Source organism: Pituophis catenifer, unplaced genomic scaffold, assembly GCF_029215685.1.
Source record: "Pituophis catenifer annectens isolate HBS135680 unplaced genomic scaffold, rPitCat1.0.hap2 SCAF_13, whole genome shotgun sequence".
NCBI lineage: Eukaryota > Metazoa > Chordata > Lepidosauria > Squamata > Colubridae > Pituophis > Pituophis catenifer.
This window is the reverse complement of record NW_027256893.1, coordinates 8,026,047-8,041,581: the sequence shown is the minus strand read 5'-3', so window position 1 is coordinate 8,041,581 and position 15,535 is coordinate 8,026,047. Positions and strand designations below refer to the sequence as shown.

Below are 15,535 nucleotides of genomic sequence, written 5' to 3'. Positions count from 1 at the left end.
ACCAGATAGATAGATACTCTTCATGAGTATTTCTCTCTTTTCCTTGAAGGTACCCAGTGATCTTGTCGATCGAAGAACATTGCAGCGTGGAGCAGCAGCGCCACATAGCAAAGGTTTTCCGGGAAGTGTTTGGAGACCAACTTCTAGCAAAGCCTGTGGAAGCCAGCGCTGATCAGCTCCCGTCCCCAACTCAGTTGAAAGGAAAGGTCATCATCAAGGTAAGTTTGATTTGGCAGTTAAAAAAAAAAAAGTAATAAAATGCACGGATGCAGTTGTCTCCCTTTGTCTTGCTCTCTCGAAGGGAACTGAGATGGAGATTTCCTATTCTTGAGAACTTTCTCCCTGGTGTTCTGTCCCCGTCTCACACACGCACACAAACAGATAGCCAGGGGTTAAATAAAACTTGCAGACAACAAATTCTTTCGATAAGAGGATTGGCAGCAACCCAGTAGCTGCTTGCCAAGAACTTTACTCATAGAGGAAGGGGTTGTTCCTCCGTCAGATAAACCCAAACAAGATACACACAGTTCAAGAATTGTCAAGTCCAGTCCATATGAAATCCAAGGCAGATAATGTTTCAAAGATACAATGTGACTCACTAGTAGTTAGTTTTGTCCGTCACAGAGTCTGAATGGCCACCTCACCCCCTTTTATCCCCTGTGGGGTGTGGTCCAGTGACTCAGCTTAATCTCTGGCACGCCTCCTTTTCTGCTGCGTGCGCTTGTCTCTCCGACGCTGGCATGGATCCAGCCAAGACTTATCTCCGTCACTGTCCGACTGCGAGGAGATACCTGGCTCCTGGCCAATCTCTTCTCCTTTGGGAGACACCTGAGGCATTGCCAGAGAGGAGGGTCTTGGAGAGGGAGGCCTGGCCAACTCCTCTCCTTCATGTTCGGAGCCTTCTCCCTCCGATAAGTCGGCCTTGGGGGTCGGAGTCACAACACTTGGGTGATAGAAAGTATAAGATTTAGGAAATGCCCCGAGATTTTTTTTCTTCTTCTCTAGCTTTGGAATTGGATACGGTGTTGTTGGCTTTGTACAATTTATCCGTCTGTCCCAGTGGTGAAATCCAAATTTTTTTACTACTGGTTCTGTAGGCGTGGCTTCGTGGGCGTGATGTGGCTTGGTCAGGGGTGGGTTCTATTTACCTTTACGCGAAAGAGAGTGAACGAAGTTGTTCCCTGCACATTGCCTCAGTCATCATCCTTCCTTAAATAGGCTAAGGGAGTGGCCAATTAGCCCCAAGCATTACACTCGAGGAGACCTCCCCCTGAGGAGCCACGTCTGCCTTTTGGCAGCTCTGCGCGCCCGTGCATCGAGAAGAGGCTCCTCCTCTTCGTCCTCTTCACTTATGGGAGCTTCTGGAGGTTCCAGAAGGCTGAATCCCTGCCTCTGGCACCACATCTTCTCCAGCCTCCTCATTGTCCGACTTGAGTGCCAGCTGCACAGGCTGCTGGCCCAGCACCACACCAGCCTCCTCACTGTCGCAATCAGCTACCAGCTGCATAGGCCGCGTACGGGCCACAACACTGTGCACAGAGGCCAGGCTGAAATATTCCTCTTGTATCTTCTTTCCCAGCAAATGCATTATTTTTTTAAATATCGTGATAATTAATCTAATACAAATAGCACAAGGTTGGCATTCAACAGAAGCGGTACGCCTTAAATTTGCCACCGTTAAAAGCCAGATTTTATCCAGATCAGAATTGATCATTCTTTAGAACAATTTCATTCCTAACCAACGCCTACCGTAAAACAATTCATTTTGGGCTTAATAATTCCGAGCGGTGAAGCAGGTGTACATCTTGGCAGGCTTATCTTTCTCGTGAACAAATCCTGGAAATACAGAAAATTTCACTGGGAGTAGCAAAGGAAACCGATTTTTGCATTTGTATGTTTCAAAGTCGAATTGTTGAGCATTACACACTATTGTAATATTAAGCTTGAGTGCCAGAGATCCTCAACCATGGAAACTGAAATTTTCCAAAGCAAGTAAACTGTATACAAAAACTTTGATCTTCAGTACATCTGTGTAGGTTTCTTGAACAATTTAGATTCCATCCCCCCATGGTTAATTTCTGTGGTTAGGTAAAGGTAAAGGTTCCTCTCACACATATGTGCTAGTCATTCCCAACTCTAGGGGACGGTGCTCATCTCCGTTCCAAAGCCAAAGAGCCAGCGCTGTCCGAAGACGTCTCTCTGGTCATGTGGCCGGCATGACTAAAATGCCAAAGGCGCAGGGAACGCTGTTACCTTCCCACCAAAGGTGGTCCCTATTTTTCTACTTGCATTTTTTACATGCTTTCGAACTGCTAGGTTGGCAGAAGCTGGGACAGGTAACGGGAGCTCGCCCCATTATGCCGCACTAGGGATTTGAACCGCTGAACTGCCGACCTTTCGATCGACAAGCTCAGCATCTTAGCCACTGAGCCACCGCGTCCCAATTCTGTGGTTAGAATTTAACAATTTGGTAGGATAGTAAAACCAATTTAAAACAGCTGAGGAGAAATACATGTAAACAAAGATAAAACCAATTTATTTAATATTGGAAACGATCCTTATTCCAAACTAAATAAGACTACAGGTAGTCCTCGACTTGCAACCACAATGGAGTCCCAAATTTCCATGGCCAAGCAAGACAGTTGTTAAGTGAGTTTTGCCCCACTCTGCAACCTTTCTTGCTACCGTTGTTAAGTGAATCACTGCAGTTGTTAAGTTAGGAACATGGTTGTTAAGTAGTCTTGTTTCCCCATTGACATTTCTTGTCAGAAGGTGATGTCAGACTCTGGAGGCAGCAAAGAACTACCAGATGTCCTTGGCCCCCTCTCTGCCTCCGACTCAGCCCTCGTCCGAGCCTTCCCCAGACTCCAGGACTAGCCCACGTTCCTCCCCAACCTCCTCACTGTCCGAATCTGGTGGGCCACAACAATGATGATCATGTTCTTTGAACAGGGCATTGTCTTCTTTAAGGACGTTGTTTAAAGCAGAAGTTCAAGGGAAAAGTCTTGGAGAACTCATCCAAGGTGTTTGTTTCTCATGATTACTTTCTTCATTTACACCAGCATAAAAAACTGGGACCCAAAGGTGATGTCGATGTGAACACAGAAGATAAGAAAGAGGAAAAGAAGCAACAAGGAGAACTCTTCATGTGGGACACCATTGACCAGGTAAGCAGTGTTCCTACTTCTCCTGTTTGGCACAGAAGTTCCTTTGTGGCTGGCATTCATCATGGAGAGATGAGAACAGAAAGAGACAGTGGTGGGTTCCTACCGGTTTGCCCCGGTTCGTGCGAACTGGTAGCATCGGCGGGGGGAGACTCCGGCCACCCGCCCGGAGGTCATCACATACCGTCTGCGCATGTGCAGAAGTGCTGCAGGACCCGGTCACATTTGCAAACCGGAAGCAAAGGTAAGTGGAACCCACCACTGGAAAGAGATATTTTGAGAAGTGTATTGCTATCTTTTTCTGATTTGAGGACAAATTTTTCTTTAAACCATTTTTGGCCTCGTAGAAATGGACTCGTCATTATTGTGCTGTAGCCAACGGAAAGCTGTCCTTCAGTGACGACATAGAACAGAATGCTGAAGAGGAACCATCGAAGGTATGTAAACTCATAAACTTATGTATTTTACTTATTTATTTTTATTAAATTTACGTGCCACCTGACACCTAGCAACCCTGGAAGATTTAAATCAAAATTAAATCAAAAGTTAAAATTAAATCAAAAGTTAAAATTAAAATTAAATAAAAATATTAAAATTACATCAAAAATTAAAATTAATCAATCAAATTAATTCAAAGCTAGCCAGCACTCTAAGGTGGGTAGTGTTTCAACCAGCAGAGAAAATGATTGGCAAACTATTAATCCTATCAAATCTGGCTAAGCTGCTCATGAGTACAGGTAATCTTTGTGTCAACGTTCCAACTGACGAACCCAACCAAGCAAGCACAATCGAGACGATCCAGTCTCTTAATGCAAAACTTTATTGAGTACATCATTTCAGCACTGATTAAGGCAAAACCAGCTCTGGCTAATTCCTGCACAATCCCACATAATTAAAATATAGACTTCTCCCTACCCCTATTAGTGCAGGGCACATTGTCCAATTGAGTGTTATGAGAAAGTGTCTTTGGGTTTTCCAAACACCTGCTGAAGTGTCCTTGGCTCTCACAGTTTGTCTTCTTGGTGTCTGGAGTCTACATTCCATTTTACCCTTCCCTCCCCCCTAGTTTGTTGGCAAGCTGAGAAGCAATAATAGTTGCAACAGCATAAGCGCACTTCGAACTTGACACTTTGACTTACATTCATGTAACCATGGTTCAAAGTTACACTGCTTTTGGAAAAAGTCACTTCAAAGGTACAACCGTCGCCCTACCCCTGTAGTCACATGACTGCAATTTGGGTGCTTGGCAACCAGTTCTCATTTATGATGGTTGCGGTGTTTTGCAATCACTTAATTGCCATTTGCAATCTTCCCGGCTGGCTTCTGGCAAGAAGAGTGAATTAGGGTAGCCGGATCTGCTTAACCATGTTTAATGACTGCAGTAAATAATGCCCATAAAATCCTATCCAGTCATGTGATGATTTACCTAACAACTGCGTCACTCAGAAACCAAAATTCTGGTCCCAGTTGTCATAAATCAGGGACGAGCTCTACATGACCAGTGAGATAATAATGACAAATTGAAGAAGGATGAAATATTCTTCGTTCTATTTTAGGAAGTGAAAAGCACGGAGCTACACTACGGTGAGAAATGGTTCCATGGGAAGATGGCGGAAGGGAGGACCACAGCCGAAAAGCTCCTACAGGAATATTGTGCTGAAATGGGTGGCAAAGACGGGACCTTCTTGGTCAGGGAGAGTGAAGCCTACCCAAATGATTACACCCTCTCATTCTGGTAAGGGCTATTTTGGAACACGCTTTTCCTGATGGCTAAGACGCTGAACTTGTCAATCGAAAGGTTGGCAGTTCAGCGGTTCGAATCCCTAATGCCACATAATGGGGTGAGCTCCCGTTACTTGTCCCAGCTTCTGCCAACCTAGCAGTTCGAAAGCATGTCAAAAATGCTAGTAGAAAAATAAGGACCACCTTTGGTGGGAAGGAACAGTGTTCCCTGCGCCTTTGGCGTTGAGTCATGCTGGCCACATGATCACGGAGACGTCTTCGGACAGCGCTGGCTCTTTGGCTTTGAAACAGAGATGAGCACCACCCCCTAGAGTTGGGAATGACTAGCACATATGTGCGAGGGGAACCTTTACCTTACCTTTTCCTGTTTGGTGTACAAATCTAGTTTTGTCACATTGGGGAAGAAGGTGCATTTGGAGAAAAAATGTAGTTGTCAGGGTTCCAAGTAATAATCCCATAGCAAACAAAACTCCAAGGCAGGTAGATTCCTCAAAGAATCTTTTATTGGATATGTCATATTGGCACAGTTCTGGTGAAAACCGACTCTGAAGGTTCCCGCGGTTTTCACCTAATTAAAAGTAAAAGTTTTTCTCTGTCCCCAAACAATCAACCACATGGTCCAATCAAGGTGATGTCCGGTGCCCTGTAACATCACTCCCCCTCTCTCGAACCAGGGATGAGAATGTCCTTGGTTCCCAGGAGGATGTATTTTATTTTGGCAAAACCCCAGCTATCTCTATTCCCCCTCTCCCAGGGGTGGGCTGCTGGGGGTTCACAGGGGTTCAGGAGAACCTCTAGCTAAGATTCTGTGCAGTTCGGAAAACCCCCAAATCCCACTCCTCGCTGGCTCTGCCCACTCCGCCCCGCCCGTTCCAGGAGTCGTTTTGGATGCAGGTAAGTGCAGGGCGCACACGGAGGCTTGGGGAGGACAAAAAACGGGCCTACTGGAAATTCGGGAAGGGCCTCTGGAGCCTGGGGAGGCCGTTTTCGTCCTCCTGGAGGCTCGAGGAAAGCCTCCAGAGCCTGGGGAGGGCAAAAACGCCCCCTCCCCTCCGCCGTGGTGCAGGACGCCCACTAGGCCATGCCCACCATGGCCACACCCTCCCAACAACCGGGCAGAGAACCCCTTGTTAAATTTTTTGAAGCCCACCCCTGCCCTCTCCCTATTCCTCACCTCCAGTGTGGCAACACTGAAGCCTCAAAATGGCTTCGGTCAGCTCAACCTCAGGGTTGACAGTACTAAAATTACTGCTGACGACACGAGCCAGTGTAGTGAGGCTGAATCGGGCTCAATATAATCCACGAATGGTCCCGCCAATGCCCAAATCCTTCTATCAGCCTGTTATGAAATGTTGCACATAATTGGAATTGGAAAAACTAAACTTCCTGATTTAGATGGGTTGATTGTTTAGGGAGTAAGCAAGCTGTTTCCTGAATTTGTTCTTACGTTTTGGCTGGCTTACAAGCAAGTCTAAGGAGTTAAAACACTTTAAAGCAGTACTTTTCAAACTTAAGAAATCTGGACTTCAACTCAACCAACCAGCCTACTTTTTGCCGAAAATTGGCATTTTCTTCTGGTTGTTGTTTTTTTTTTTTTGCTGAAAGCAGCCCATAGCGAACTCAACGATCTCTACAAAAAAAGTTCGTAAAATGAGATTGTGGGTCACCGTCATGAGTTACAACCATAATGGGCAGGTTCCATTACGGTCATAAATCAAGGATTATCTATATATCATTAAAATCCTAGATGAGAATATTTGTACCTCAGGGTTGAATGGGGAGGGGGCTGGTGTTCCTTGATGCTCTCCGAGCTTCATGGTTTTCCTGCAAATGTTTAATTACCAAACTAGGTAACATCATCAGTGCTAGAAGGGAATGGGGTTTGTTTTGGTTACCACTTTTAGAGGGCTCCATGGCATCGGACCGGGGTATTTACGAGACCGCCTTCTGCTACCAATAGCCTCTCACCGACCAGTACGCTCCCATAGAGAGGGGCTTCTCAGGGTGCTGTCGGCCAAACAGTGTCGACTGGCGGCTCCCAGGGGGAGAGCCTTCTCTGTGGGGGCACCTACCATCTGGAACGAGCTTCCCCTGGAGATACGGGGGATCCCGGATCTGTGCACGTTTCATCGTGCTCTCAAAACTTTTTTATTTCAGCAGGCTGACCTGGCCTAACTCTCCTCTTTTAAATTTTTAATTCGTTTGATTTTATAAATTGGGTGTTTTAATCTGTGTTTCGGCCAGAATATTTAATAATTTTAAGGGACTTTTAATATTTGTATTATCTGTATTTTATCTTGGCTGTTCACCGCCCTGAGTCCTCCGGGAGTAGGGCAGTATAGAAATTTGATTGATAAATAAATAAATAAATAAATACCCCAGGGAAGGAACTGACTCAGACACAACAATAAACAGCCTAATCAAGAAGGAATTACCAAGAAGAAAACAACACACCCCATCAAAACTGAAAGGCAAGCCACTAATATATAAAACAGAGCAAGCCCCATTTCCTTCTAGCACTGATGGTGTTACCTAATTTGGTAATGAAGTGTCTGTAAGAAAACAACCAGGCTCAGAGAGCACCAACTGTCCTCCTCCTCCTCCTCCTCCTCCTCCTCCTCCTCCTCCTCCTCCTCCTCCTCCTCCTCCTCCTCCTCCTCCTCCTCCTCTTAAACCCCACTCCCTTCTAACACTGATGATATTACCTAGTTCAGGGGGCCTGCAACCTTAAACACTCAAAGAGCCATTTGGACCCGTTTCCCATAGAAAAGAGCCGAGGTGGCGCAGTGGTTAGAGTGCAGTACTGCAGCTACTTCAGCTGACTGCTAGTTCAGCAGATCAGCGGATCAAATCTCACCGGCTCAAGGTTGACTCAGCCTCCCATCCTTCCGAGGTGGGTAAAATGAGGACCCAGATTGTTAGGGGGCAATATGCTATTTAGTATACTGTCTTTGGTGTAAGCCGCCCAGAGTCCTTGGAGAGTGGGCGGCATAGAAATATGAATAATAATAATAAAAAGAAAACACCGGGAGTCACAAAACCTGGGTGGGCATGGCCAACTCAACGTCACTCACTTCCATCAGTCACATGACCCCCCCCCCCCCTTTAGCCACGCCTACCCAGCCGGTCATTAGGACAGAGAACCGGTTGTTAAAAAACTCCGGGAACCACAAAACACTTTTGATCTCTCTCCCTACCTCCCCCCATCTCTGTATCTATCTCTGTCTCTTTCTCTCCCCCTCTCTGTATCTCTCTGTCTCTGCCCCAGCCGCTTCTCCATCCCCTGTCATTGCCCTTACCTTCTCAGGCCAAGCAAAGAGTGATTGGAAGGGGAGGACGAGGGGTGGGCCAGCCAGTGGTAGGATAACCTGACAGGGAGCCCCAGCAAAGGTCCCAAAGAGCCACATGCGGCTCCAGAGCCACAGGTTGCTGACCCCCGACCTAGTTGAATAATGAAACGTCTTCAAGAAAACAACCATATTTAGAGAGCACCAAGGACCCCCCTGTCTTATTCCTATTTGCATAATTGAGGAGACCCAGTTTCCTTCACTCTTCCTTCCTCTTTTTCCTGATGCAAACAGTTGCAGTTCCCAAATTAAAAGAAGAACGAGAGTTCTTTCTTTTTTTTAAAAAAATATAACTTTTCTTTTTCTCCTCGTTTGTCCTAGGAGATCAGGTAGAGTCCAGCACTGCCACATCCGTTCGTCTACAGATGGAGACAGCATAAAATATTACCTGACCAATAACCTCACCTTCGACAGCATTTCTGACCTGATCCAGCATTACAAAGAAGCTCATTTACGTTGCGCTGAGTTTGAGCTGCGTTTGACTGACGCCGTCCCGAACCCCAAACCTCACGAATCTAAGAAGTACGTGGAGCCAAGAGGAAATTCCAGGGCGGGGTGAAATGCTATTTTTAATAACTCAAGCTTTCTGTGGGTCTTTGCTACGGTGGCTGATGGAGAATTTGATTTAAGGCAACAAGGGAAGTCAGCTGGACTGACCGCAGCGTTGAATTATGCCTTGACTATGCAGTTTAAACCTCAGGAGTCTGGAAAGAGTGCAGACTTTTTGGGAACCGGTAGCTCTAAGATAATCACTCGGCCAAGAGAAAACGGGGAGATGTTAAGTGAGCAGGATTCTCTTGCTTTACTTTTCTCTACTTTTAAAACCACAGGCTTTTTTTTTTTTTTTTTTGCCGTTGATGGATTTAATCTCGGTGGCAGTTTATCCGTCTTAACTTTTTGTTGTTCTTTTCTTGGGTTGGCTTTTGTCTCTTGAGAAAATTTGGAGAAATGGAGCTTGGTGGAGCCTCTTGGCATGGCCACGTGAGCTGGAAGCCACGGTCTTGTCCGCCTGTCTGTCTCTCTTGTATGTGTGCGGTGTCTGAGGGAGAGATATAACATTTCAACACACCCTGCTCCTCTTACTCTAAGGAAGGGATGGGTAATTGTCTGGCACTGAGGCACCCATTTCATCCTTTATATCAGTCCAAGCAGTGCCTGTTTGGAATGGAATGGTTTAGATCAGCGGTCACCAACTGGTGGTCCATGAGAAAATGTTGGTGGTCCTCAGAAAAAATATTTGCATTTTTTATATTGCACTAGATACTGTTTATCTTTTTAAAAATTCATATTAGTTGTCCACGGGATTTACAATTATGAATTTAGTGGTCCCTGAGGTGTGAAAGGTTGGTTACCCCTGTGTTTAGATCACAGGTGTCAAACTGGTGGCCTGCAGGCCAGATGCGTCACGCGCAGGCCACGCCCACCCCAGCCCCGCAAATGGGAAATACGTCATGAAACGTCACATGACGGCAACGTGACGCAGTGAGTTTGACACCTGTGGTTTAGATGGAGAAATGTTGTCTTAAGGCAGAGGATTACGGAATAACACAGAATAATAGGGTTGGAAGGGACTTCGGAGGTCTTCTAATCCAACCCCCAGGAGACCCTATATCATTCTGGACAAATGGCTGTCCAATCTCTTCTTAAAACCTCCAGTGATTGATGGAGTATCCACAACTTCTGGAGGACTGGATTTATTTTTTTTTAATTTATTTTTTTTTAATTTGATTTATATGCCGCCCTTCTCCGGAGACTCAGGGAGGCTTACAATGCGTTAAGCAATAGCCTTCATCCTTTTGTATATTTATACAAAGTCAGCTTATTGCCCCCACAAACTGGGTCCTCATTTCACCTACCTTTCAAAGGATGGAAGGCTGAGTCAACCTTGAGCCTTGGAGAGATTCGAACCAGCAGTAAATTGCAGGCAGCTGTGTTAATAACAGGGTGCGTAGACCACTGTACTATCAAGGCTCTTGATTTAGACAGCAGGAAGGGAAAAACCCCACAGTATCAACATTCAAGAGTAACTTGTTGGTTGCAGAAAGAAGGAATTCTGTCCTCCTTTCACCCTCTGGTGTCTGAAACTACATGATATTAAGTTTTTTGAAACTGCAATCACCTTTTTTCCCTCTGTTAGTTGGTATTACAGCAACCTGAGTCGCGGAGAAGCAGAAGACATGCTGATGCGGATTCCAAGGGATGGAGCCTTCCTGATAAGGAAGAGAGATGAACTGGATTCCTATGCCATAACTTTCAGGTAAGATAAGACACATGGGATAATGATTACCGTGTTTCCCTGAAAATAAGACATCTCCTGATAATAAGCCCAATCAGGCTTTTGAGCACATGTGCTAAAATAACCCCCTGAAAATAAGCCCTCCCCAAAAATATTTAAACGCATGTGCAACTGGTCCCTGCCATTTCCTTTGGTTAGGGTTAGGGAGACAGAGCTGGAAATCAGGAAAGATGGCAAGAGGAGCCCCATCTTGCTCCACGCACCCCAAAATAATAAGACCTCCCTGAAAATAAGGCCAAGCGCTTATTTCGGGGTTCAAAAAATATATAAGACAGGGTCTTATTTTTGGGGAAACATGGTAGATAAATTTTCGGAGGGGCCTTGTGGTTGACTTCACAGAAAAAAAAATCAGACAGTGAAGAATCTTGGGGTATCTGAAGCACTAATTCATTTATTACCGCATACGCTTTGAAAGAGCCTTCTTGACTTGGTTAGATTAATCAGATGACAATAGTGTCATGTTTCATGGGTTCTTGAGTTTCATGGGTTCTTGAATGTTCTTTAATCAGCCCTCAAAGTTGAAGAGATGGGTAAGTCTCAGGTTAAGTTTAGCAGATTCTCTCTTCTTCTCTAAAAATGAAAGTAGCAATAGCACTTAGACTTATATACCGCTTCACAGTGCTTTACAGCACTCTCTATAAGCGGTTTACAGAGTCAGCCTATTGCTCCCCAACAATCTGGGTCCTCATTTTACCGATCTCGGAAGGATGGAAGGCTGAGTCAATCTTGAGCCGGTCAGGATCAAACTGCTGGCAGTCAGCAGAATCAGCCTGCATTACTGCATTCTAACCACTGCACCACGACAGCTCAAATCCTTCTGTTTTCACCTAATTCAGTCCAAATCTGTTAAGATGGAACCTGAGAAACATGGCTTATTACCCATTATCCAGGTTGTCCCAACTGCCAGTAGGAAAAGAAGAAGGATGAACTCTATTATCTAGAGTGGTAGGAAAGGGTTTGGTGGCTGAGTGTACAGCCAGGAGACTGGAAACATTTTCGGACAAGCTAGAAGATCTTATAATGGTCTGTGGGAATGATCTTGGGGGACGGAGGAAGGTTCTTATCCTAGACAATTGTCACACAAATGATGTCTCAGCCCACAGAAGGAAAAAAGGACATCAGATGTCTCAGAAGGGACCGTCTGTAGTTTTCTGGAAAGTAAAGAGAAGGTCTTTCAAGGTTCTGTTAACGTAACCTTACAATAAGGATAGTATTGGTACTCAAGGTTGTGCTTCTTGTCTGGTCTACCTCAAAGGGTCAACAGATCCTCTAATACTCCCTTTGCAAATATTGCAGGCCTCTCCTCCTGCAGATTCCAGGAAATGTAGTCATCCATAAACAATAATCTCTGTTTGCAAAGGCTCAGCTAAACAGAAAGCCAGTTTGGTCTAGTGGTTAAGGCACCAGGCTAGAAAGCAGGAGACTGTGAGTTCAAGTCCTGCCTTAGCTGTGAAAGTCTGTTGGTTGACTTGGGGCCAATCACCAGGAGACAGTGAGTTAACCATGCCTTAACCATGAAAGTCAGCTGGGCGACTTTGAGCCAGTCCCTCCCTCCCTCTCTCTCTCTCTCTCTCTCTGTCTCTCTCTCTCTCTCTCTCTCTCCACAACCCATCACACAAAATTGTTGTAGGGAAAATGGAAGGAGGAAGACGTGTTGGATCTCCTCTGCCTTGAGTTACTTGTAAAAATAATAAAGGGTGGGATATAAATTAAATAAATAAATAATCTGGAATTCTGAGGGCCGTTCCTGCTCACGGATTAGATTGTTTTTAAAAAAGGGCCATTCCTCGTTTCTTTTGCAGAGCGGAGGGGAAAGTGAAGCATTGTCGAATTAAGCAAGAGGGCCGTCTCTTTGTCTTGGGAACCTCTGCTTATTTTGAGAGTTTAGTGGAGCTGGTGAATTACTATGAGAAGCACCCCCTGTACAGGAAGATGAGGCTGCGATATCCGGTGACCGAGGAGCTTCTGGAGCGTTACAGCATGGTAGGTCCCTCTTTTTAAGGAGGGTGCTAAAAACCACTTAGGGAAGCCTAGTATGGGACATACTCTAACTTTTAAGAACTGTTGGGCAAGAAGCAACGGAAGGAAAACCAATCAAGGAGACGGCCAACCTAGAACTAAGGAGAAGTTTCCTGACAGTTAGAACAATTAACCAGTGGAATGGTTACATCTTCAGAAGATGTAAGGGCTCCATCACTGGAGGTTTTTAAGAAGAGATTGGACAACCATTGGTCTGGAATAGTATAGGTCCGTGATGGCGAACCTATGGCACACGTGCCGGAAGTGGCACACAGAGCCATTTCTCCGGGCACGCGGAGCTGTCACCCGTTGCTCTCCCGGGTTCCGGTGCACCGGCCAGCTGGGTTTCATGCGCACTGGCAGACCAGAAACAGGAAGAGCAGCCGTCCATTGCGCATGCACACTCCAGGAAGATGATCTTCCTGTTTCCAGAGTACGCATGTGCACCGGCCAGCTGGTATGGCTTCTGGCGTGCTTGCACGCATTAAGACCAGCAACAGGCACGCGTGCCAAAAGATGCAGGGAAGCAATCCTGGCGGTCGCTCCTAAGGGAGCAGAGCAAGGTAAACCAGGGCTTCCTTCCCTCCCTGCCCGGGCTTCTTGCACAGCCCTAGGCGGTCTGGACCAGCAGCCGGTGAGGGCGGGGTGGTGGTGGTGGTGGGCTGCCTGTACAGATGACCCCGTGGGCTGGCCTCCTCCTTGCTGGGAGCCTCACTTCCCAGGCTGGTGGCAGCACTCTTGGCACTGCCATGCGCCCGCCGGGGAACCTCCGAACGCGCGGCTTGCCTGGGCTCCTTCCCGTTGGGAGCCACTGTTCCCTGGCTGATGGCCATGCTCTTGGTCCCACCGGGGAAGCTTTGAATGCATGGTTGCCTGGGCTCCTTCCCACTGGGAGCTGCAGGCCGAGCAGGTGGGGACGGGGACTGGCTGCACCCACCGCCACCTAAGCGGAAAGCCCAAAGAGGGGCATCCCAGATGCGCGTGCTGCCCTGGGCTTATTTTCGGGTGGAGGGCGTATATTTACACCCACTCCAAAAATCAGGCTTGGCCTTATTTTTAGGACATGTCGTATTTTCGGGGAAACATGGTAAGGCAGAAATCCCTTAAAGCTGACATAAACACACAGCATTCTTTAGTTGCAATCCATCACTTTAGAACAGTCCTTAAAATCACGTATTCGCTTACCTGGAGAGCACAAGATTGAAAAGTGGAGATTTCAATCCAGCCAACCTCAGACTGTGATTAAGAGACTCAAATCATTTTATATCCCAAGCAGATAAAAAAATAAGCCACAGCCAAATCTTTTCTGGCTGCATGAGAAAATAACTGTGTGAGAATGATTGAGTGATTCTACCTTGGACTGTTAAAATTCTCTGTGTTGCATACCACCACGGCTGCCATCAAACACCACAACCAGGACCCACAATCACATTATGGCTCAGCTTAAGGTGTCAACCTAGACAACGTGGCTCTAAAAATAAAGTCAGGTACTTTTTTTGAGCCGAAGACCAAGAAGAAAAGAGACCTAGGTTGTAAACACAATACAATTATCAGTCATTATGAAAGTTTCCCTTTTCTAACTAGCTCATATATCGAAAAAGATCCCCGAAATTTTTTTGCTAAAGTAACACTGGACTTTTTGGAGTCGGGGGAATCTCAAAAGTGACAAAGGACAAAGGGAAAATCCGGTAGATTTTCCGGTATTCAATAGCTGTATGTTAATGTAGGCAAGGTAACATGCTGAAGACTCAAGATTGTTGATGGTAATTCATTTTATTTTGACTTTCAATTTAGGAGAAAGATCCTAGCTCTCTGTATGAAGTCAAAATGTATGTGGAGCCCACCGAAATAACACCTTCTGTGGTGAGTGACATTCATCTCGATCGTAGCAAAAAGAATGGGGGCGCTAATTACGCTTCATCTATCATTTTTTCCATTCAAACGTCAACACAATTCATACCATTTCTCAAAATTCAGCTGACTTGTGGACAGGGATGCGATTCAAAAATTCTAGCAACCGGTTCTCTGCCCGGTTGCTTGATGGGCATGGCCATGGTGGGGGTGGCCATCTCGGCCTCCTGCACCACGGGGGGGAGGGGGGCATTTTCGGCCTCCCCAAGCTCCGGAGGCTTTCCTCGAGCTTCCAGGAGGTTGAAAATGGCCTTCCCCCTGCTCTGAAGGCCCTCTGGAGGCCGGAAACAGGCCTGTTTCCAGACTTCCGGAACTTCAGGGAGGTCCATTTTTCACCCTCCCAGAGCCTCTGCGTGGGCACTGCACTTACCTGGCATCCAAAATGGGCCATGTGTAGACTCCTGGGAGGGGTGGGGCAGGGTGGCTGGGACCATCCAGTTCTTAGCATCCGATTCACCCGAACCGGCTGAATCCTGCTCCTGCTTGTGGATCTGAAATGTTTTTCCATTGCTTCTTTCTTTGAAGCCCCAGAGAACGGTTAAAGCCTTGTACGACTATCAAGCTAAAAGGGATGATGAACTGACATTCTGTCGTGGAGCCTTAATTCATAATGTCTCCAAAGAAAGTGGCGGCTGGTAAGTTTTAGATTATTATTATTTTTTTCATACCTTTGTTGCACGTCTGTGGAGATTCTCAGTCATCCAGGTCATGTTTATCCCAAAGGTGCTTTTTCAAAAGGCAACTGGACTTCCTTTCTTTTTCCTTGAAGTCCTTTCGCTTCTCATCCAAGAATCTTTTCCAGTTTCATTTCTTCAGGCAACAGTATGTACAACAGTTGTAGCAACCCGGGATCATCGGATTGTCATTTGTGAACCTTCCCAGTTGTCTTCTGACAACCAAAGTCAAACACCAATGCTGGGTTTGCTTAAGGACCTCATGATTCACTTAATAACTGCAGTGATTTTCTTAGCAACCACAGCAAAAAAAGTGATCAAATCAAGTGTGTCTCACTTAATGACCACCTTGCTTAGCTTAGCAGTGGAAACTTTGGTTCC

General features: G+C 46.1%; 1 protein-coding gene across 1 annotated transcript in view; it reads left to right on the top strand.

The window, feature by feature from the left end:
• Nucleotides 1-15,535, top strand: part of PLCG2 (phospholipase C gamma 2) — a 106,056-nt gene that overhangs the window by 62,132 nt on the left and 28,389 nt on the right. Inside the window, exons 14-22 of the mRNA XM_070952877.1 lie at nt 50-218; nt 3,063-3,167; nt 3,512-3,601; nt 4,721-4,899; nt 8,576-8,776; nt 10,392-10,511; nt 12,353-12,533; nt 14,364-14,432; nt 15,006-15,115. Coding sequence (XP_070808978.1) covers nt 50-218; nt 3,063-3,167; nt 3,512-3,601; nt 4,721-4,899; nt 8,576-8,776; nt 10,392-10,511; nt 12,353-12,533; nt 14,364-14,432; nt 15,006-15,115 — 1,224 coding nt within the window. The remainder of the gene's footprint in view (nt 1-49; nt 219-3,062; nt 3,168-3,511; nt 3,602-4,720; nt 4,900-8,575; nt 8,777-10,391; nt 10,512-12,352; nt 12,534-14,363; nt 14,433-15,005; nt 15,116-15,535) is intronic.